The sequence below is a fragment of the Pan troglodytes genome, chromosome 11 (assembly GCF_028858775.2).
Source record: "Pan troglodytes isolate AG18354 chromosome 11, NHGRI_mPanTro3-v2.0_pri, whole genome shotgun sequence".
Lineage (NCBI taxonomy): Eukaryota > Metazoa > Chordata > Mammalia > Primates > Hominidae > Pan > Pan troglodytes.
Window position 1 is genome coordinate 108937905 of NC_072409.2, and position 25329 is coordinate 108963233.

At 38.6% G+C, this 25329-nt stretch overlaps 1 protein-coding gene across 33 annotated transcripts in view; it reads right to left on the reverse strand.

Moving 5' to 3' along the window:
- KDM4C (lysine demethylase 4C) overlaps positions 1 to 25329 on the reverse strand; it is a 404595-nt gene that overhangs the window by 160726 nt on the left and 218540 nt on the right. For all 33 annotated transcript variants that reach the window (XR_010148777.1, XR_010148778.1, XR_010148776.1 and 30 more), the window contains 2 exons: positions 22362 to 22470; positions 1314 to 1495 (listed from right to left, as the gene is read on the reverse strand). Coding sequence is in view for 27 of the 33 variants with exons in the window: in XM_001144352.6 (XP_001144352.3) it covers positions 1314 to 1495; positions 22362 to 22470 (291 nt within the window). In the remaining 6 variants the exon portion in view is untranslated. The remainder of the gene's footprint in view (positions 1 to 1313; positions 1496 to 22361; positions 22471 to 25329) is intronic.

Genomic DNA, 25329 nt, shown 5'->3' on the forward strand with positions numbered 1-25329 from the left:
ACAGATTTTATATTACTTTGTTTTATACTGTATTATTTTATATTAAATCTCCACAAATCTTATTTTAGTTTGAATTTTTTAATTATTGAGAAATATACAGATTATAATATAGAAATAAGAATCAATAAGTAGTTAAAACCCAGAAATTTAATGACTAAAGGAAGAGAAAAATAATGTTTGTCACTCACCAGTGCCACATTAAAAAACATGAAGGGAATAAATTATTTCCTCTGTTACAAAGGTCTGAAAATGTGAGATATCACACATTTTCTTGCTCTGAAATGTCTGAACAGAACAGTTTATTTTTATAAGGAACTCTAAGACAGACATAATCTTGAATAAAATATTTGTTTCTATAAATAAAAATATAACCCAAAACACAATGTTCATGTCAATATACTTCATAATATATTGTACCTTAAAATGAACCACATAGTTCCACCCTTACGAGATTCCTAAAAATATTTCAACTGTTTGAGTGCTGAGGACTGTGACCCTCCATTAGCAGAGGTGCTATCAGTATAATATCTATGGAATGATGCTGAAAACAACATCACGCACAGCCAGCTGATGAGGATGAACTGGAAAATTTAGTTTGTAGTGAGTCTTGGCTGTGTCTTTTGCATGTTCCACATGGGAAGGTGAAAAGAGACACTTAAAATTTGGACCTAGGGCTGACATTTCTATTATTTGAGAATGACGTTTTCAAACAAAAAAAAAACAGAGATTAAGTTTAAGTTCTCTCTTTGAAAGCTTCTACTATTTGTAAGCTTTAAGTTCTGTGTTTCTTAGTAAAAGAGATAGAAAAGTTGAAAGTAACCCACCCATGAAATAAAATAAGATACTCAAAAAAGATTTGGGAGACCAAAGTGGAAGGATTGCTTGAGGCCAGGAGCTCAAGACTAGCCTAGGCAACATAGTAAGACCCAGTCGCTACAAAAATTAAAAAATAAATTTAAAAAATTAGGCAGGTATGGTGGCTCACACCTATAGTCGTAGCTACTGTGGAAGCTGAGGCAGAGGGATCGCCTGAGCCAGAGTACAAGCCTGCACAGAGTCATGATTGTGCCACTGCACTTCAGCCTGGGCAACAGAGCATGACCCTATCTCAAAAGGAAAAGATAAAGTACTTTCAGAAAAGTGTCTCTCAAGGATGATGTAGAAACTGTGGTTCTATGAAAGCCATCAGCTACCTAAGGACGTCTTCCTTCTTATGTGCAAAGGAAGCCCACAACAATTTACAGTGATCTTGTGGTATGTGGTCACATGGAAGGCAGAGCAGTGAAGGGAACTATGACAGCAGGCTCCTTTACCTTGTGGTACGGCATGAGCAGAGTGCAGATGGCACAGTGTGGCTTCATCCTGGCCACCGTTGCATTATACTCTTGCTCAGCTGCGAAGTTAGGGGACTTCGTCTGCCAAAGGTGGATGAGAGGTTTCGCCCAAGACTCTGTTTCTTCCACTTCCTCCTCAATGGACAGAACCTCAGGCAATTCTTAAGGGAGAAGGCAGGAAAATACCATGAGCATGGGAACCAGGGAAAACAGTCACCCTGAGTACAAAAGAAATAAACATTCCACAGAATCTGTGATATTAAGGCCGGAAACCAAACCTACTTTGTCTTTCAAATACATCCTGAGAGAGCCAGGATAAGGGAAGTTGCCTTATAATCCTCCTCAAGCCTCAAAGACTAGATCAGATCCCACGGCCAGACAACCACCCTCATTTTGTGACCCTCCCTATCCCTACCAGAAATAATTACCCTGTTCCCTCCTTCCCACATTACTTCTTCCGTGTCTCTACTGCTACAGTAAAAGCTCCAGTACTAAAACAGGTTTATGTGTATGAGATTATCTTCTAGTTATCAGAGGAATTCACAGTCCAGAAACTACTTTGCCAATATTTTTACTTTCTTCATCTAACATAGTACATGGCTCAATAAAAGTTTAACTGAACTTCATTGAATTAAATTCTGGGTTCAAGAATTTATTACAATTAACATTTACAGAGCAGCTATAAAGTGCCAAGCAATATACTGGCATTACATGGATATAAAAGAAAATCCCTAGTCAGATTTTCTCATAAAATATCCCTAGAAGAGTCAAGTCTTTAAAATGTATATTTCTTTTTCTTTCTTTTTTTCTTTTTTCAGATGGAGTTTTGCTCTTCGTGCCTAGGCTGGAGTACAATGGTGCAATCTCAGCTCACTGCAACCACCGCCTCCAGGGTTCAAGCCATTGTACTGCCTCAGCCTTCTGAGTAGTTAGGATTACAGCCACCCACCACCGTGCCTAGCGAATTTTTTTTGTATTTTTAGTAGTGGAGTTTCACCATGTTGGCCATGCTGGTCTAGAACTCCTGACCTCAGGTGATCCACCCACCTCAGCCTCCCAAAGTGCTGGAATTACAGGCATGAGCCACCGAGCCTGGCCTAAAATGTATATTTCTTTACTCCACAAGAACAGCACTTTATAAAATCTTACAGAGCACCAGAAAAATACAGAAAGACAAACATGTTAGAAAAATACTCTTCAATGCCTATAGCAGAGGGCAGTACATCAGAGCAAGTGGCCAGAATAAAAGCTGCACCCAGTGTCTAGGGCTGTGACACATTCTAAACATCTGCATAAGTAGCTTTCAAAGTCTGATAAATAAATACTGTAGAGCAATGTGCTTAACTACAAATCACTGGTGAGTAAGTGTGTTCCAGCCCTTCCCATGTTGACTTACCTGTTTTAGAAAAAGTCAAATTAGATTTGCACTGATGGCAAAATGGGAAGGACTGAATGAGGCTGAAAATAACTCAAAATATGTCAAATGCCAACTGTAGCACAAAGGGTGGCATTATTATCATAATAATCACGTTATCATGGTTGTTGTTGTTATTATTTTTACAATGGAAAACACTTGGTATTCACCCATGGGTAGAGTATTTGAAAACAAAAGATAAGAGTCTTTGCCTATATTTGCAATGAAGTAATCTGACTCTAAATGTAAACTGTTTCTCGCAGCACTTGGCCTCACCATAATAGCAAAAGGAGATGGCTAAAAAATTATTATAGCATAGGATATACTACAGCTAATTTTATGCATTTATGATTTAATACTGCACCTTTATATTTGGTTACATCCGTGTTTGTGTGCATATGTTGTGACAAATTTTAACTTTTTATAATAGATTTATGTTTATAGTAGTAAATGATAAAAGTCCTGTATCTGCATATATTTTATGCATTCATAACTTTTTCTTAATTTTTAAAATATTTCTAGGCTACATGATTCATTTGTGAGTTTTTTCAAATTGTTCCGAGTCTAGGAGAAATGTTCTAATGTATTTATTGAAACAAAATTGCATGTAAGGAGAGTCAAACAATTCAAACCAATGATGTTCAAGGAGTCAAATGGAATTGAAAGATAACCACAGTTCTCAAAATATGATCTGTGAACTCCAGGGGATACACAACCCTGTTGCATGGCATCTATATAGTCAAAACTACTTTCATAATAACACCCGTGATTTGACTATTTGAGATTTGTAACAGTGATATGAAAGTAGTAGAAAGTAAAATTGTTGGTGTCTCAGCATGAATCAAGGCAGTGGCACCAAAGGAATCATCATATTGACTACCTCATACTTAGAGGTAACAAAAAGGCAGTTTCTCTTAGTAACGCCTTTGATGGGGGGAAAAAAAGCATCAATTTTATTAAATCTGTGAAAAAAAGAATGTATGCATAAAGTATTTCTGTACACACTGAAGTTCAAGAGTGTTCTTTAAAAAAGCACTTGTGCAATTAATTGAATTGTGGGTTGAATTACCTGCCATTTTCATGGAACGCCACTTTTTCCATGAAAAAAATTATTAGCAGACAAACTACAGTCATTCAGACTTGGGTGGCTGGCAGGAATCTGAAGCCCTCTGTGGAACTTTTCAGTTCAGTTATTGTGTTCTTTACCTCCAGAATATGTTTGGTTCTCTTTTATGGCTTCTATCTCTTTGTTGAAATTCTCAACTTGTTTGTGCACTGTCTTCCTGATTTCATTTAGTTGTCTATCTGTATTCACTTGCAGCTCACTGAGCTTCTTTAAGATTATTATTTTGAATTACTTTTAGGCAGTTTGTAAATCTATATTTCTTTATTGTTGGTTACTGAGGTTTTATTTTGTTCCCTCAGTGGTGTCATGTTTCCCTGATTATTCATGATTCTTGTGACGATGAGTTGGTAATCCATACATTTGAAGAACTAGTGACTTATTCCAGCCTTTGTAGACTGGCTTTGGCTTGGACAACCCTTCACCAGTCAGTCCATCCTAATTTTCTAGGCAGGCCATCTGGCATGGTCCAAGGGTAGGCTTGCTCCTGGAATCCTCCGGCCTTGTGTCTGCGTCAGTATGTGAGCTGGCCTGGTACCTGGGTTCATGGGGTTGGATCTGGAGCCTAAGTCCACCATGTAAGAACTGAAGCTTGGGTCTACTGAGTTAGGCCAGGATCTTGGGTTCATGGGGGCCAGCTTGGCACCAACATTCCACTGGTGTGGTCCTGTCAACTGCATCCACAGGGATGTTCCTGGATGTTTGGTCTGTGGGAGTTGGCCCAATGCCAGGGTCTTCTATGGTAGACCTGTACCCAGGGTTCACCAGGGCAGGCATGAAACCCAGGTCCACAAGTGCTGCTCTACATCCTAGACCAGGGGACCAGCTTGGAGCCTGGGTCTGTGGGGGTTGTCTTGGCTCTGGAGTGAGCCTGGAGTCTGGGACTGCAAATGCTGGCTACTGTTGAGGCAGACTTGGAGGCTGGCTCCGTGGGTGCTGGTCTGGAGTCTAAGGATGTGGGTACTGACCTGAGCTAGTCTTGAGGCTGAGAGATGGCCTGACACTGGAGCAATCCTGGAGGCTCAGTCTGCAGGTACCAGCCAGGAATCCAGGGCAGTGGGACTGTGTGGTGATGGGTTTCACTGCAACGGACCTTAGATTGGGATCTGAGGCAAAATCTGTTTCTCACATCACTCTCCTTCCCACACAGGTATCCCTATCCCTCTCCTCACTGTACCGCCTGAGATTAGGGGAGTGGTAATACAGGTAATGCAAAACTGTCCTTCCTATCTCTTCAATGCATCTTTTTTCATGTCTGTGCTATACTCAGGTGCCATCATCTCTCATCTGGTTCCTGTATCTCTTTTGAAGGCATTTTTGAGCATTGATAGTTGTAAAATCAATGTTTCTGCCAGGGGACAAGCGCTGTGAAGTCCTATTCCACTGTCTTGCTGATGTTTCTAATTATTTTTTATGGTTTGGAAAAATCATTATTTTTTATGAAAATAAATTTAACTGTTTATGTAAATGTTGTTTTTATTGCTATTTTTAAATGAATTAATATAATTTAAATTTTCCCTGGTGTGATTTCCAGTAAGTAAATATCAATAAAATGAACCCACAAAAAAGGAAATAAAAGAATCTTCCTTCAGATCCTCAGAAGAGATAAGAACATAAGGCTTCCTGAGACCAAAAAGACTGAGAACCACTGCCATATACATGTGTACATTTTTCTAAAAGTGTTAGTATCAAAGAGTCACGCTAAACAATACAGGTCTTAAAAACACCTGATGTAGGCTTCGCTCTTAAAGCCAAGCAGTAACTTCATAATCAGCTTGCCTTAATCAACTTGAAATACTTAAGCAAAAAGAAAACAAGAGTCAACACAGCAAAAAGGCCTCCTTTTCTCCCTAGGTTCTTTCAAGAATGTCTGCAAGGTTTGCCAGAAATTGAAGAAAACAAAGATTTTATGCCAAGAGCACTTAATTTTTTTCTTCCTCAGTCAGTGAGCCTCTTACTTCATGGTGGAAATCCGTACTCCTAGACTAAGATTTCTACAAAAAATTGTCATTCCTTATAGCAAGTAACATGCAGTCAAGAAAACCATGAGCCTAAATACAAAGCAGTTCCTCAAATCTATGTAAGCCTTTCTAAATTTACAGAAGCCCAGTATACCAGGCACCAAGGTATGTGGAACTTTGTCCTAAATAAGGAAACATAAGCAGTGGCTAAAAGGGCCATCCTATGTAAGAGGGCTAGCGCCTAAACAAACACTACTGTGAGGTGGAAATGGGGAAACTAGATACTAACTTGGATAAATGTACTGAAGAAACCTGTTGAAAATATTGCCACCTTGGCAACAATACCTTCAATAGCTGTTTTCAAATCTTTTAATCGCCATGTCAATAAAAATAAAAATTTATTTTATAAATTGTTTCATTTTATAAACGAACTTGCCTATAGATGAAACTCCTGGATCATATACACGATAGACTGAAATATTTTTATAGTAGTATTAAAAGTATTCATTCTCACTTAGACCCAGGAAACCAACCATCGCCTCTTACTCTGAATATTTCTGGCAGAATTAAAAACTCAAGGACAAAGGTAGTAGAAATAGCTATGCAAGCAGGGCCTAAGAATAGTCCTCAAAAAGAAACATGAGTTAAAACAAAAATATCTGATTTATATGTGTGCCGGCTGGGTATTAAGAAACTGACCACAACTTCTGCTTCTACAATTACCTATAGGTAAAATCACAGTAATTAGCCATTCACAGCCTGCTTACAACCCTCCCTTCTCAGCCTTTCCAAGGTGTCTTAAACGCATCTCCAAAGCTATTCTCCCTGCTTGCCATTCAAATCACACCGCCCACTCCTCAGGACCATAAACAATTCTGTTTTTCAAACACCTCAAAGGGATAGCTAGATTTCTGTCTTGTCATTGATCATTAAATAGACAATCAGTATCACCTCTGATGCTCAAGCAATGATTCCCCAACAGTCAGAGAGGTCTGCCTGGAAGAGACTCAATCCCACAGGACATGTTATGAGAAGGGGAGGCCCCATTAATTTGAAGCACAGGAAATCCTAAAAAATTTTTGGTTCTAATAAGAAAGTTAGGCTTGCTGAAATTCACTTTGAGTATCTTAAGACATTCAGAGAAACTCCAAAAGTTTTCTACTTATACTAATTTGCAGTATTCCTGCAGATTAATAAAACTTCCCAAGGTGAGGGTCACACTGAGATGTTGTTAGCAACAGTGTAAACATACAGTGTTTATTTTAATGATTATTTTTCGTTGCTTTTTATACACATTAATTTGTATCACTTTTCATACAAAAGTGTAAACCACTTTTACATAAAGTAAAAAGTCACACTAGAAAATATATATTTGAAAACATTAGTCCAAGTGACACCAAATTATTCTAAGATAAGCATGGCTTTAAGTGTAGAGCTCTGCTCCAACCTATCAGAATAAATTAAAATAATGCTTCATTCATGCAATCTATACAGTCTTGGTTGGGTGATGATTCTAAACCTATTTCTCAATCTGTAAAATGAGTACAAGATTAGTTAAATGTCAGGGTTTTCCAACAAGTTATATGAGATAGCCATAAAGCTGCTATTTGCTGGTATGCGCAACCTAGTACTTCAGTACATGATGATCCTTCCCCTCTAGGCCTCCAACATAATCTCTGCAAAGGTCTGTGGGGGTTCAGTCAGGCTGGTGGGAAAAACTTTAGTTATAATAGCCACAAACCTTCTTGGAAGCCTTGAGAGTTTGGAAAATTTCGGTAATAAATCTGGCTGAAGGCAGCCTAGTCCCCTTACCTTTAGTTAAATAAATTAGAGTAGAAACAAAGGAATGTGGGGCGTTTATCTAACTCACTTGTTTACTCATGTGGTCTTCTTTTTTTTTTTTTTTGAGACAGAGTTTCACTTTTGTTGCCCAGGCTGGAGTGCAATGGCTTGATCTCGACTCACTGAAACCTCCGCCTCCTGAGTCCAAGCGATTCTCCTGCCTCAGCCTCCCGAGTAGCTGGGATTACAGGCATGTGCCACCAAGCCCGGCTAACTTTGTATTTTTAGTAGAGATGGGGTTTCACCATGTTGGCCAGGCTGGTCTTGAACTCCTGACCTCAGATGATCTGCCCACCTCAGCCTCCCAAAGTGCTGGGATTACAGGTGTGAGCCACTGCACCCAGCCTACTCATGCGGTCTTAATGCTAACCTTTGTTCTACCATGGGTGCTTAATTCCTTTCTACTCAGGAAGCCCACAATGTCAACTACCTTCTAGTGGTGTTGACTCAAGCCTTTATCAATTAATCTTTACTGAATAAATGTGAGTCTCGCTGGCTGGTCGGGGCCATGGCTGTGACTAAGTAGCCCGGACACTCAGTAGAACTGGCAAAGCAGACTATCTGTGTGTCAGTGTACTTTATTCATCAGTCATTGGGTCAGGGTCTGCAGGACAGAACCCCGCAGCAGCCATCCAGAAAATTTCTGAAAATATATGCGGTAAATGTATGCTTAAACACTGTAATGTGTTTAAGATGATAACACAGATTAGAACAGAGCCAATCTAGACAGACGCCAAGTTATCTCCTATATATAAGTATTTCCATCAAAAGGTTTAGCCTTGTAGGGAAAATAAAAGGCTTTATTCTCCCATTCACTCAAAAACATCATTGAATATAATTGATGGTAATAAAGAAATTAATGTCCTTTACAAAAGTATCTAAAAGAATCTTTTTTAAAATATGCAAATAAATTATGGCATAGCTATATAATGCATACATTAGAAGAAATGCTTTTGAGGATTAATGAAATATACAGTATGAATATATATATTACACAACATATTAGTTGAATATAATATTATAATCAATAAAAAATGGGAGCACAAAACCATGTATAGGGAACATTGCCAATTCTATTTAAAAGGTTAAATGTCTGGAATAAAGAGGCTTTTTAAGTTTTCATAGTTATAAAAATATGTCATCTTAAAAGTTTTTTAAAAACTGCTGTCAAAATAATATTAGGTGAGAACTATGAACTGGGGGAAACCTTGCCTTAAGAACAGATTTTTGCCAGATTCATTCACTCACTCAGGACAGCATCTTTCAACAAATTTTGCTACATGTAAGTGACGTCCCTAAGGAAAATAATTCAGGCCATTTGTGAAAGGGCTGCTGCCAGGACTTGTGGATGGAATTCAGCAGATGAGAAAAGCTATCAACTCCACTACAGTATAATTTCCCTTTGCCAGTCATCACACTCATTCTGCTGCTTGGGGTGATGCTCCAGTGAGGTGTTTTGGCTGGTACAGCACCATTCTCTACTATGAAGAGCACAGCAGCATCTGTTAAGTTTCAGGTACTTGAGCAAAATCTCAGTCCTGGGAGGCATTTATATATGGTTTCAAACATCCTGCAGGGAATGGGGGGTGTAGTGGGGTGGGATAAGTGCAGAAGTGAGATACTCAAAAAGGCAAAGTTCAAACTTGGGAACTTTATAATTTCTGTACTGAATAATGTATGAAACTATATTTAAGTGATTTTTTTTTAAATGCTGACCGTCAAACGTTTATAAAGCTGTGTTCAAAAGTACAAAAGAGAAAAAAATTACAGGACTTTAGGTATGATTTTACTAAGAAGTGATGACATTGAGAAAAAATAAAATTCTGCATTATAGTTCCCCCAAAATGCTAATGTAATAATGGATAGCAGAGAATTCTACAGTTTAAAGTCTAAAGCACTTAAGAAATTAAATGGATGTATATAGTTTTGTTCTTTATGTATCACCTCTCAGTAACACTGATACAAAAGTATTTCAGAAGGATACATTCCAAATGACTCTATATACACTTTAAATAAGAAACATTCCGAAGGACACAACTTCAAAATTCCTATTACCAAAAAAAAAAAAAAAAAAAAAAAAAAAAAAAAAAAAAAACCCATGATAATTATGCTACCTCTGAGGAGATGGGTTTCACCAGGAACTATGGCATTACCAGCGTGGCTTAAGTTTCTTACAGAACATTAGCTCATATTTTATATATATTTTGTAACACGCATGAACAAAAACAAGGAATGCTGGGAAGTTTATCTACACTATTAACAAAGGTATCTGGCTATAATCAGACATTTATATGTGTCCATTTCAACTTCTTTTACCAGTATTCTAGCTATTTTGGGAGGTTGTTAGTGTTGAAAGAGTAGGCTGGGCACAGTGGCTCACGCCTGTAATCCTGGCACTTTGGGAGGGCGAGGCAGATGGATCACTTGAGGTCAGGAGTTCGAGACCAGCCTGACAAACATGGTGAAATCCAGTCTCTACCAAAAATACAATACAAACATTAGCCGAGAATGGCGGCAGGCGCCTGCAGTCCCAGTTACTCGGGAGGCTGAGACAGGAGAATCACTTGAACCTGGGAGATGGAGGCTGCAGTGAGCCGAGATCGTGCCACCGCACTCCACCCTGGCAGACATAGCAATAGTCCATCTAAAACACAAGAGTGTAGAGTGTAAACTTTGGAACTGAACAGACAGTATTTAAAGCCTGTTATCTACCACTTACTAGCTTTGTGATCTAGGGCAAGTGAATTCATGTCTATGAGCTTCGATTGCCTTACCAGTAAAAATGATGCTAGCATCATCTAAAATAATTATAAGTAATGGTTACTAGTAATGTATACAACAAATAGGAGGAAACCAGCTCAGTCAATTCTCACATCACGGTAGGAATGAGAAGAAGAAAACTCCTAAAGAAAGCTGGCATACCCTTGGGAAACTTAGCTGTCAACATGGCACCAGAAGGAACATATTCTGAGCATCAAATCAAAGATAGGCGAAAAAGGAGAAAGAGCCACATGATCTGAAGAGAAATAATAGTATTAATACATTTAAAAATTGCTAACAGAGTAAAAGTCTCATGTTCTCACCACAAAATGTTATGTATTTAAGGTGACACATAAGTCAACTAACTTATTCCACATTGTACTAATAAAACGTAACACCATTTTGTACCCCATAAATTTATACAATTATAAATTGTCAATTTACAATTAAAAAACAAAGATCGGTACTAAGCATATGAAATTCACCATATGCTAGGTAATATAAAAGATTCTGGAAATAAGAAATTAAAAGCAACAGCCCTTTCCCTTTATGGAGTTCAAAACTACCCATGGGAGGCAAGTGCGGTGGCTCATGCCTGTAATCCCAGCATTTTGGGAGGCCAAGGCAGGAGGATCACTTGAGGCCAGGAGTTCGAGACCAGCCTGGCCAACATGGAGAAACCCTGTCTCTACTAAAAATAGAAAAACTAGCCGGGTGTGGTGGTACGTGCCTGTAGTCCTAGATACTCGGGAGGCTAAGGCAGGAGAATCACTTGAACCCAGGAGGCGGATGCTGCAGTGAGCCAAGATCGTGCCACTGCACACCAGTGTGGGCAACAGAGTAAGACTCTGTCTCAAACAAACAAACACCATTCATGGGAAAAACCTCCAGATTCATAAGCTATTTCATTAACAGCATATACAATACAAAGTCAAAAAATGGCAAAACAAGATCTCCAAGCAAGAAACTATTAACACTGGCATGATGCAATCTACATGAAAAAGAAGCTCCCCATACCAAAAAAAAAAAAAAAAAATGTCAGCTTTGGTCATCTATGTAAATGACAGCAGGAATCACAGATATTTTGACCCAACAACTAATAGGAGTTATCACGTGGCAGATCACACAAAACAGCTGCTAAGGAGAGAACTTCAAGTAGGGTGGCCATCACACCAACTAAGGAAGATAAAGACATGGACTACTCAGGCGAGCATACAGACATAAGGAGAGAACAAGGCTATACATCTTCTTCCTCTCATTTCCCTTCAAAATACATTACATGGTCCTGTCAGCTCTACCTCATGAAAGATTCAGTCTTCTCCTGGGGGTCCCCGAGAAGATTCTTAACCCAGATCCATGGTTCACTCACTTGAAGGCATTATCAAGTTTACTCCTCAAGAAAAGACTTTATCAACAACTATGGAAATATTTATGTAACACTCAAACACATATACATATTATAGCCAATCATTCCTCCTTAAGTTTCTAGTTTTTAAAGCACAACAAAAATCTCTGTAAAACAAAACAAAGAACATAAACACTAAAACAATGGAATATCAATCCAGAATTCATAGGTTCACTTGACAGGTATAAAAATATACTCATCTCACCATTTCTCTGAAGCCTGGGAACCTAACACCTCCAAAAGGGAAAAGGACTAAAACAACTCTATGAAAATTAAAATGCTGATAAAGAGAGCCACCTTCTAACCATTCACTAGCCGGAAGTCTTGGACATGTTACTTAACCTCCATGACCAACGTGCACAAATGCCACCCTGTAGAATGTTGCCAGCCAGGACTAAGTTTTCATTGGCCAGTGGCAAAACAAAGAATATGAAGACATGAAGTCACCACAATATTAAAATTTAAAATATACATAAACTTTCCATGCTGATTCTCCACCTTCAGAGCTAATTTTACAACCAAAGAAAAGGTGAAAATAACAATGAAAAAAAAGTGTACCAAAATATGTGCTAATTCGGTGGTCTATAAGGCTAAGACATTCTGTCTCCAAGAAAAAGAAACTGTGTTCAGGTTGAAAAAAATGTAAAGTAACACACTTGAGTTGTATGAAATTGCAGTTTTCATAGAGTAAAAAAAATTTCAAATATTGACAATTTCATATATATTATAACCTAATACAATCATTATTTTTCTGAAGAATTGAATGCACCATGAAACTGTGCTATCAAAATCTGTTCCTGGGTAGTTTTCTACAAGACTTTAAGAGTAACAAGGTTATGGTTGAATTTATTTATAAATTAATTTTAAAAAAATAACAAGGCATACATGAACCCAAAGAATCAAACTCTTTCTTATCATCTTACAATCTCCATGCTTTTAGCACATTCAGAAACCTGATCATAAGATTTCATGCTAATCATTGTATAGAAAAGTTTCAAAATTGAACGTAAGAAATACAGAAAGCAACAGCATCACATAAATTATAAAGCCAGCATTTTTGTCTCTAATTTAATCAAAACCTGACCAAGCCACTAGCATAATAAAAGTGAGGTGGTTTTGATTTTTTTATTCACCATACTACAGTAAAAACCAATGCCACTGGGAATTCCAGTGGAATTTACTGACAGAAATAAGGCTAAACTGAGAACACCAAATTATTATTACAAACCTTAAGCACTAGATAAAATATCCATTTTATCTGAATGCCAACAACATCTAATGTTTCGTGTCCACATAACGCAGGAAAACACTGGCTGTGACCTATCAACAAACATTCCAAGCCAATCTACTTAGTAATCTGCTGAATTTGCTGTTTTATTGCTTAAACAGACAGAACTATAAATGTGCTTATTATGAAAGTACAGTAATACCTCAAGCTAAAAAGAATTGACGGAACAAAGAGATCATTATGTAAAAATTAATAACATTTGGAGCATGACATGCAGCAGCCATCAAACAGCATTTACTTTTCAAAACTGGCAGGGAAAAGAACTTTTTACGCAGGGGAAAGACTTTCAATGGGAGATGCGCCCATTTGCTAAGCCAAGTCGCAGCCTGCCTACCCTAAAGCAGACAGTCATGTACCCAGTAGCATCTGGAAAACAAAAGATTGTTTTTAATATTTAAAATAACATTTATATTTAATACTTTTTAAAAATCTGTAATTTCTGAATCAAAAAGACATCATCATTATATTTGGTCAACATATTCACTTAATAAATCCTTAAAATAAGAGACACAAAATTAAGACTGGCAAATCTACATCAATACAGTTAAAACAGAGAGTAACAGCTTGCCAGGAGCAGGAGGGCATAATTTTCCCCAAACACCTATCTACAAAAGGTAAAGGGCAACAGCCAATTCTAAATTCTAACTCTTTGATTTCTAGTTCTATTTCTAAATTCCACTTCTAAGTAATGTCCTTTTGTTTGAGGGACAATTGCAAAGTGTCTAAGAGCCAGCTTGTGTAGTAGAAGTACCAGCAGGACAATGACTACAAGACACGGGGTGAAGTACTCAGAAAATACCACGGGAAATCCCAGGCGATGCCAGAAAAAAAAAAAACCTAGAATGAAGTGCAACCAGTGGGCAGTTCTAGTCCTGGGAAAACACACATAGGACCACTTTAGTATTCAATTGTTATAAACAATTTTTTGTTGTTGTTTGTTTGTTGGTTGGTTTGTTTTTTGGAACCAGAGTCCTGCTGTGTTGCCCAGGCTGGAGTGCAATAGCATGATCTCAGCTCACTGCAGCCTCCACCTCCCAGGTTCCAGCGATTCTCTTGCCTCAGCCTCCCAAGTAGCTGGGATTACAGGTGTGTGCCACCACACTCGGCTAATTTTTGTATTTTTAGTAGAGACAGGGTTTTGCGATGTTAGCCAGGCTGGTCTCGAACTCCTGACCTCAGGTGATCCGCCTGCCTCGGCCTCCCAAAGTGCTGGGATTACAGGCGTGAGCCACCAAACCCAGCCTATAAACAATTGTCCTAATAAAAGAAATGTGAACTAGAGAAAACCATTTAAGGAAGTAATCAAATTTAGTCAAACGGGACTTCCTGAGATTTCACTTACTTAAAAGTGAATAAATGTATACATTTTATTCTTCAAAACAACAGAAAACCTGGGTTAGATGGGTTAAATGATGGCTAAACACCAAGAAAGATCTCCAATTCCACCTCTTCTGTCTCTATATTTAAATATTCAATCCATTACTGAATAAAATATTATATATATACAGACTTCCCAAGAAATAAATTACTGTAACATTGCCTGAAATACACTCTTAATCTAATCCTCAAGGCATGCAGACATTACAGAGATAGGGATCAGGGTGTAAGCTGTCTTTAATTTCAAAAAGATGCTTAACAGCTCATTACAGTAGTGCACTTGCTGAACTGATGACTGATGAAAAGTTATTTGGAAAATTCAGATTAGAGAAAATCAGACCCAAAACCAGGGCTTTAATCTGAATATTGCCAATATCCAAACTTGTATTAACAGATGAGGCTGCCTCTGCACTTGACTAAACACAGTACACTTGGTTATCTGCATCTTTCCAACTTTCTGTGTTAATTATTCTAGAAAACATAAAATTATAGTTGAAGAGTTATAAGTAAAACTTTAGATGAATGGCAATCAGCTCTTTGGAAAAGCAGCCTTCAACCTGTCACCACGTGCTATTTCAGGGGATTCAAAATGCCCAAAATCCATATATGAACTTACAGGTTAGGAACACTTATCATTCATGACCAAGCCTCACATTTTACACAGGAGGAAAGAGGCCAGAGAGAGGGCTTACCCAAAGTCAAAAAACATATAAAGCACAAAGTCAAGACTCCAGAATCTACTGACTGTTAGTCAACCAGACTTTTATTCAGTGGGTGTTCAAAGATTTTGCAACTGCTTGTGCCAGATGCCCCAGAGGCATGAATCGCCAGCCTAAGTTTCATTTTAAATTTCTCACTTAGAAGAAGAGGTATAAACTTGACCACATGGGTAGGAATTCTTAGAATAACTTTCTCTTCTATCATATTGCCCTTCACCATCCAAGCCTAAGTTTCAGGCAAGCAAGCTCTCTTGTTTTTGTTTGTTTCTTGATTTTGTTTTCCACTTTTTCTTTTTCTCAAGTGTGCACTTCAGTAAAGGTGTAGGCTTTTAAGACTCCAGCTCTGCATGTCTGAGGGGTCCTTTAGTGTCCTAGTTCTGATCGCTCTGCACCCATTCTGGTCCTGGAAAATTTCTCCTCAACGGCCACAACTTGGCTCTCCCTTACCAATCAGCTGTCACTTTCCCCCCCTCCTTACAACAGCAACAACAAACAGTCATTATGTGCCAAACACTTTTTTAACCCTCAAAACAATTCCTCCATGTGGCAGGTGCCGCTACCATCACTACTTTGTAAACGCAGGCACCGAGGCATCACACAGTAGAGTGCTGGAGCCGACTGATCCTGATTTGTAGGCATGGAGAGATATTATCCTTTGTGCTATTTTTGCCTCTCTATGCAAGTATAAAGGTTGTTTATTTTATATTATCCATGATTTCTAGTTGTTTTATACCTCGGGTATTATCAGATAACCCACTCCATCATATTGACACTCTGTAAAAAACACTTGTTTGGCCAAATATAAAAGAAATGTTTGTCACAGAAAATATGAAAAATTATCAGCATAAAAAATAAAACTAAAATCACCTAATAACAGTCTTGCAATTTTCTTATAAATTTCCAGTTCACTTTCACAGACTCCAACAAAACTTCACTGTCAGCACAAGTCTGTTAGCTATACTCACCACTAGCACATGGTGGGAATCGCTGAGCTGAGGAGTATCACTGTGTCAGCAAATGCCATGCTCACGAAGTCCTCTGTACACTAGCACGGCTTGTCCTTAGTTTACAGTTGCATTAGAAACATCATTAACCTCATCTCTTAACCAAGGGAATTGGATGCACAATAAGCACAAAAGCAGTGAGCAGACTAGAAGTAACAGTAGGAAAAGCTGGAAATTTTTTATTGAAAACAATTTTTCCATTTTTAATTGAAAACAATGTAGTAAAATAAGAAATGTTGGGAAACAAATGCACACATGTGCAGGATGAAAGCTTCAAAGAACAAACAGTGCACCATGAGGCCAGAAGAAGGGGGACGGGGGTGTGATAAAGCACATGTTCAGATACTGATGTCAATGCAGGATGATTATTAGCCCAATGTCACTTCAAGGGAAGTTCTGGAGTTGGCGTCAGCACGATTAAAGTGCTGCTGATAAGAATGCTAGTGAGAAGAAGCTTGCCATGGCTTAAAACATTTGTGAGTGTGAATGACATCAAAATGGGCAGCAAGGCAACAAACAGAGATACCAAAGTGGGTGAGGGATGAGAAATTAATTACCTCATGGGTACAATGTACACTATTCAGGTGATGGTTAGACTAAAGTCCAGACTTCACCACTATGCAGTATATCCATGTAATAAATCTGAACTTGTACCCCCTAAATATATTTTTAAAACTTAAAACCTGCAGGGCCGGGCGCGGTGGCTCACGCCTGTAATCCCAGCACTTTGGGAGGCCGAGGTGGGCAGATCACGAGGTCAGATCGAGACCATCCTGGCTAACACAGTGAAACCCTATCTCTATCAAAAATACAAAAAATTAGCCGGGCGTGGTGGCAGGCGCCTGTAGTCCCAGCTACTTGGGAGGCTGAGGTAGGAGAATGGTGTGAACCCAGGAGGCAGAGCTTGCAGTGAGCTGAGACTGCGCCACTGCACTCCAGCCTGGGCGACAGTGCGAGACGCCATCTCAAAAAAAAAAAAATTTTAAACCTGCAAAGGTGTAAGTACTTTCTGAAACCATCAAAAGATAATTACTTGCCTCAAAATATTTCCAACGTAAACAAACCTAGCTGAACTGTATTTTACCACTTAACCTTATATTGGAGGCATTATCCCAAGAGTGCTAAAGATGATACTTTGAAAACATTCTATATAGCTGCATAATGTTTCAGTGAATTGCTACACCATGACCATGCTTCCCTTGAACAATTCCCTTTTATGAGACATTTACCTTATTCAAGGTAGGCTTTCATCTCCATGCCAACTATTCTCTGTGTGGAAATACCACATTGTGTGTGTGTGTGTGTGTGTGTGCCTCTGTGTCTGTGTCCATAGAGGTGTATGTACACACATTTATGTTTCAAAGAATGGTTTTATAAAGCAACAGAAATACAAACTGCAACGATCAGGAAATTTAAGTTCACTAGTGACTTCTCCTGAACTGACTTAGTCTTGATCTTTCTTCTTTTCTTCCTCACACAACACTCCTTTCTCAGCAATCCAAAAAAAAAAAAAAAATCCTAGGAAAAAACCCATTCTCTAATTAATGTGCTGAAGACAACAGTATGCATCATTCCTTTGTTGGGGTGGGGAAAAAAAAACCACTCTCAGGACCACCATAGCCTGTACAACCACCATAGCCTAAATAAGCTAGTCCTTAAGAAGGAGTCACTTACTGACCCAACGTGATGTCACAGCTCCAAAAGCCCTCAAACTCCAAGGCACCAGCCGCATCTACAATGGGTCAGCTGCATTTTAACTTTGAGGTAATTCTAGAAGTTGGCACAGTGGTAGAGAGATTTTCAATTCTGTCAAGATACAAAACTGAAAGAGCTGACATATTAAATATATAATTTATCACATTTATATTGGTAATTAAAACAACATGTTTTTCTATACACATATATAGGGAGACTATTTCCTGGACAAGGATTTACATTTTTCTTTTAATATGACAGTATGTAACACGTTGAGGTACTTAACTTTTTAATGGCTGATTTCAAGTATTACTGATTGCCTTATCCAGGGCATTCCTGCTCTTGAATCCATAAGTGATTTAAGCTACCATGATTGCAGGGAAATGTTCACTACCAAAAGCATGATAGAGGAAGCAAAGGACAGGAATGAGAGTGGGGAGACAGATACATGGACAGACAAATAACAAACCACAGTGTAAGGTGATCAGTGGTGCAAGAGAACCAAGCACATATGGAGTCTATGGGCAGTAGAGGTGGAAGAGGAGAGGTGAGTGGTGACAAAGGATCGAAACATTCCAAGAAGGAAGAGAGTGTCACACATAATGTAACAGCCTGGGCAAATACATGGAAGAAAAGCAGCAGGGGGAGGGTAAGGAGAAGTTGTCTAAATCAGGGGTCCCCAACTCCCAGGATATAGAATAGTACCAGTCCGTGGCCTGTTAGTAAACAGGCCACACAGCAAGGGGTGAGCAGAAGCCTAAGCTCCACCTCCTGTCAGATCAGCAGTGGCATTATACTCTCATAGGAACACAAATCCTATTGTGAACCATGCATGTAAGGGATCTAGGTTGCACACTCCCTATGATAATCTAATGCCTGATGAGCCGAGGTGGAACAGCTTTATCCCAAAACCATCGCCACCCCTATACCCCTGCCCCTATCCATGGAAAAACTGTCTTCTACAAAACCAGTGCCTGGTGCTAAAAAGGTAGGGGAATGATGGTCTAAACAGAAAGGAAGACTCACGTAGCAAAGTTAAGGGAAATGAAGCTAGAGAGAGCAGGTAGCATTGAATGACAACTGGTTTCAAAGCCACACAAAGAAATTGAGCATTTAACCTGTACTGAAGCATTTTACAATTCCAGGAAACATGAGAGCTTCTGAGCAAGCATCCTCACCAACCAAAAACAAAGAAAGAAAGAAATACTGCCACAGATTTCTAAGCTGGCCGCCCTTCAGTGGGTTCATCACATCTAGTACGTTCCATGGCCAGAGACAGAGCATTGCCCTCTCCCCTAAGTGCATGGGTGCACCAGAGCATGCATAGTTCACCCATGCACTTCATACACATCCTCCTTCCCTATGGACAGTGAACTCAGGAAAGAGCAGGAATATGCCAATAATATCAACAAATGGCAACAGAAGAATACGTACATATCCTGGATGCTTCGAGAATAAAACAATCCAAACAGCTTTGCTTATCAGTCTAGGTTTCAACACAACATTTGTATAATTTTTAAACAACTGGGCAATAAAAAGAATTTTAATTGACGTTTCAGTCACCTTATCCAGCTGCCTAACCTTAGAAAAACATGCAACTGAAAAACATTTCAGTTAAAAGAAAAAAAGAGGCAGTTTAGTATTTTCATTTAAGTTATAAAATATAAACATGTAGTAAATATTTAACATTATTTTTCACCAAAAAAGAATAAGTTAGATGCTAATTTTTATGTAAAGATACATTCTAATCATTATTCTTTTATTACATAGCCCCCTCTTCTCCACCACCACCAACTTTCATGTTTTGCTGTTCAACATGGAAAATCTTTTCCCGGAAAATAACAGGCTAGGAGTCACGAAGTCCTTCCTGATCCTGTAATTACAGGATGTGTGTGCCACCAGTCAGAATGATCTATGGTGTTTCAGGTTATTTGAGTATCAAAGAGCCACTGCACTGTCCTAAAGAGAATAGCAACGTACAAGTGGCTCATCTCTCAGCTGCCAGTGGCATAGCAGCTCCCAGAGGTCCTGAACCAAGTCACTTTCCCCTGTGCAGCCTTTCTGTTAGGGAGAAACTTTCCAGCTTCAATAGAGAAATGCTCGTTCACCAATAGAAGACACTGATTGTTGTTTAAAGATGCAATTCTCCTATGCTCTAATATAGTTATGCTCCTACGTATAAGGAGTGCAAAAGGAGCAGAATAGTTAGGACAGAAAATCCCCCAAAGGAGTTGGATTTGGAATTGTATGCTCCCTGTGAGTAAAAAACTCACTGCACATCACAATCTAACAATGATAATGTTTATTCACTTTCAACTTTGCAAGCAACATAGACACAGAGGCAAATGGCTAAGGTAACATTCAAGTTCCCAATGATGTAAATAATTTACTTCGGGCAACAGAATATTCTCTGTTGCCAGTTTGAAAGCTTGTAAAAACTTTAAGCCATCACAAAACTTCTCTGATTTTTCTAATCAATTCTGAAAAATCCCCAGAGGTCACCAGGGGTCCTTGACATATTAGAAAGGAAAGAAAGACTGTTGCAAAAGCTACAATCATCGTTTCTACAAAATATTTAACCTCAAACCCTTGAGACGACTTCATCAAACCAATCCATTTATAAATTTTGCAAGCTATACAAACTGAAATCAGAACTGCTTTCCAAAAAGAAACTCTGGGCCAATTTATGATGGCCCACATCAAAATAAACTTCCTAGGCAAATAAGGACACAGGAGAAAGCAGCCTTCTCTATGTGTTGGTACAGCGTTAGCATAGCCTATTCCCTTCACAAAAGTTATACCGAAGAGAGTCTACCATGGGAAAGGGAAATTACAATCATGAGCATTGTACATTAAGTATTAATTACTTTACACAGAATTGTCATATGTCTTAACACTAAAGGGAAAATGGTTTGTACTGGGTATAATAAAGTAGCAAAAAAAAGAAAAAGATCTCAACATTATGATATATGGAAATAAATGCAAATATGTTTCATTACTTCTATTACTTGAATCAGAATTCAACCCTGGATTGGTTTCATAGAAACTACTATGATCCCTAATCCCTACATTCATGATATTTTTACTTTTTTATGATACAGGGTCTCCCCAAGTTGCCCAGGCTGGTCTTAAACTCCTGAGCTCAAGCAATGATCCCACCTCTGCTTCCCAAGCAGCTGGGACTGCAGGAGTCAGCCACTATGCCCTGCCATGATCTTGTTTACTAACTAAACATGGGACATAAGTGAAAAGTGAGTGAAAGGGGGAAAAAATCTGTGAAAGATATCTACCTACTCTGATAAATTTATTTAAACAAGAAACTTGAGCTTCTTGTTACTCACTTAACAGTATTCTCACAGACACATGACCTTAGGTAATAATTTCCATAAGTAAAACTGGAGAATACTTCAGAGAAGGACTCTTAACAGAAAACCTGCCTGAATTAATCCTCTACACACAGAAAAAATAAGGCCTTCGTGATGCTAAGAGACATATACAAGACACTTACTAGTCAGGGATCTGATTTTTAATTTGAGGCAACAAAAATTTCTTTTTCATAAAAGAAAGGTAAGAAGGGTAACCAGGCATGCAGTGGCTAATGCTTATAATCTCAGCACTTTGCGGGGCTGAGGCAGGAGAAATGCTTGAGCCCAGGAGTTCAAGACCAGCCTGGGCAATAGTAAAACCCATCTCTACAAAAAAAAAAATTTTTTTTAAATTAACCAAGCATGATAGTGCATGCTTGTGGTCCCAGCTGCTTGGGAGGCTGAGGTAGGAGGATCACTTAGGCCTGGGAGGTTGAGGCTGCAGTGAGCCGTGATCACCCTCCACTGCACTCCAGCATGAATAACAGAGCAAGACCCTGTCTTGCAAAAAGAACAAAAGGGGGAAAAAGATAAATTTACATCTAGGAATGGTAAATGATTGTAAATGAAACTGCGTTACATCCAGCTGCATCACAGCGATCTAGTGAAGGAAAAAGGATGTTTCACCCCACACCAGTTACAAAAGGATATGGAAAAGGATATGGCACATAGACTTTTACTGAAGGTGGTTAAATTAATGTAAAGAGTTGAAGTTAAAAGTAAAGACAATGTAAAGAAACCTACAGCATGTTAACTCTAAAATCTAACACCTTTAGAGAAATGAGTCTCAGCTTCTTCTGTAGAACCCTAAAACATGTCAAGGCTGACTGATTTTACCCCATGACATAAAACTGGAAGACTTTTACCAGTATTAAGGCTAGCTTATATGAAGTACGTCTTTACCTCTAAGCTCCAAATTCCTTTTACCTGTAAATTATTTATTATGTATGATCTCCTAATAGTACGTATTTGCTACTTGTTGAATTTTTTTTCTATTCAGCAATTTTTTTTACAATAGTTTGTTTTACACAACAACAACAAAAAAAAAAATCCCAAAAAGGGTCACCATCTCACCTTCATCACTTGGCGCCTGCTGCTTCACAAGAGTCATCGGCGATCTTGCTGGAGGCCTGCTAAGTGGATGGCGCCAACTCTTAGAGGTTTTGTTCTCTCCCTCTGTTATCTAGTTATAGAACAAAAATGGTGGAGAAATACCATTATCAAAAACAAACTACAAAAAAAAAAAAACCCTACAGTTCACAATTATTTATCACTTAATGTTGAAGAATTCTTGTGGTTGTTTACCTCTTGGGGAACTAGTCTTTTAAGAAATTTAAACTTAAGGTCAAAAGAAATAGGAATCAATTCTATTAGTAATTTTACCCAGAGGTCAATTAATTCTTCTTCCACTTTGTATTAAAATACAAGCTGTAGGGCAGGGTAGGCTTATTAAACCTGCAATAAGCTCAGCAGTTAACAAGTTTTCTAAAGTTCTTACAACTAATCTAAATTTAGGATTATAGGCCAGGCACAGTGGCTCATGCCTGTAATCTCAGCATTTTGGGAGGCCAAGGTGAAGCGATCCCTTGAGCCCAGGAGCTTGAGACTAGCCTGGGCAACATAGGGAGACTCCATGTCAATAATTAAAAAAAAAAAATTAGCCAGGTATAGAGGCATATGCCTGTGGTCCCAGCTCCTCAGGAGGCTAAGGTGGGAGGATCCCTTGAGCCCAGGAGGTGGAGGCTGCAATGAGCCAAGATCAGGCCACTGCACAACAGCCTGGGTGACAGGGCAAGACCCTGTCGCCAAAAATAAATAAGTAAATCTAAGATTGCATTCTCATAAAAATACAGGACTGTGGCTCTTGGTCACCTCTAAGATGTTCCCATGTTAACATTTAGCAAGGAATTTTATTTTCTATCCTCACAGAGAAGACAATACTGCAACACTTCTTTCCATTCAGAAATGAATCACCACTTCTAGATCACATAAATAACAATTAAACAAGAAACCAAAAGTATTCTCTTTTTTTAATGATACATTAATGCCATGTTGAAACCACTTAAATTTTACCAATGATTTTTTTGTCCTGGGATTTACAGACTATATATTCCTTTCCCAGGTAGAAAGTCATGTGTATCCTTACACCTTCCAGCTAGGACCCACCTTTTAAGCTCTCTTGCTCGCACAACGCAAAATTTTTAAAGGCAGGGGGAGGGGAAAGAGGATATCAGAGAGAGTTTGAACCCAGCGGGCTTACATCAAGAGTTGACTATGAGAGAAAACAATCTTAGTCTTCTTCCCGGTAAGCTGAAGAAGCAGTGGCCAGATATAGGGAAACTACTCTGGCCTCTGACTCCAACACATGATTCTAAGAAAATGTGTAAGACCATTGTAATCAAAGCTAGGAATAAGAAAAGAATGACAAATGCAATACAGGATGACAGCTATCTATGTTTATAATAGCTAAAAAACAATATGGGAAATTATAACTCAGCCAAGAAGACATATCAACACACTACTATGCACCATACCGTTGTCATAGCTGGAGCTATAGCAGGATAAATTACATCAGGTTTCTGCTCTCAAGAAGTGTAGATTATAGAGGGGTAAGGGAATATATAATAAATGAATAAGTCGTATTTATCAAATACTACTCGGTAAATATGTAACGAAGGAAAATAAAGAAGGACAAAGGAATAGAAAGTGATGTGGAGGGGGCAGTTTTATAGGGTAATCAGAGAAGGCCTTTCTGATACAGTGATACTTGAGGGGAACTTTGAGTGCATACATATGATTATCTGGGGGAGGAGCATCTGGGGGAGCAAGAATAGCACGTAAAGTGAGAACATACTCGGCGTGTTCTAGGTACAGCTTTGAGCCCAAGATGAAAGGATGGATGGATGGACGGATGGATGGATGGATGGATGGATGGATAGATGGATGGATGGATGGATGACTTTAAAAAATAACATAATACTTATTGAGTAGATCAGCTAATGCCAGCAGCTATCAGCATACACATAGCATTACACTGAACACTAAAAAACACTGAGCAAAACTACACAAAAATTAAGTGGGGCTGTATTACATCTAGGAGTTATCCAACACCATGGTGTAAGAAAAGGATGTCATGCAGCTGTTCTTACAGGCAACCCAAGCCTCTCAGCCTTCAATAGCAATGTTGGTTTCTCTGCTGTCAGTCTTTGCTTGGGGAAATGATAAAGATGAAGGTAAACAGCACCAGATCTATAATCACCTTCCTTGAGAGCAAAGAAATCTGAGAATTACTTTCAGCTCCATTCTACTTTAAAGAAGGTCGTTAAAAATAACTAAAGCAGGCATTTGACTCAGTCACCTGTCCAAACAATGAATATCTGCTTGGCTACATTTAAGCCATTCATGAAATTAAGTTGTAAATTTTTTTTCCTTTTTTTTTTTTTTTTTTTTTTTTTAAGAGACAGGGTCTCTCACTCTGTCACCCAGGCTAGAGTGCAGTGGTGGGATCACAGCTCACTGCAGCCTTGAATTCCTGAGCTCGAGTGATCCTCCTACCTTAGCCTCCCTAGTAGCTAGGACCACAGGCACACACCACTAAATTTTTTTTTATTTTTTTTTTGTAGACACAGGGTGTGACCATGTTGTCTGGGCTCATCTCGAACCTCTGGGCTCAAGGGGATCCTCCCACCACAGTCTCTCAAAGTGCAGGGATTACAGAAATAAGCCACCACATTTGGCCAAAGTTGTAAATTTTGCTTATTAGTATGCGAATGCTATTTTCAAACTACTCTTAGGCACCTTTTCAAAGAAACCAGACCATATTTTTTTTATCTTTCATATTTTTGATGTGTTTATAATTCAATGAGATATACAATTCTACATAAAAAGATAAACACTATTGGGTCAAATCAGAAAAGTATATTTTAATTAACATTTTAAGACTGATGAGAAGCAAGGTATTCAAAGCTGCTGTCCTTATACAACCTCCCTTGCTCCTACTCAGGGACACAAGGATCTATTTTGAGTTGAAACCAGCAGGAGC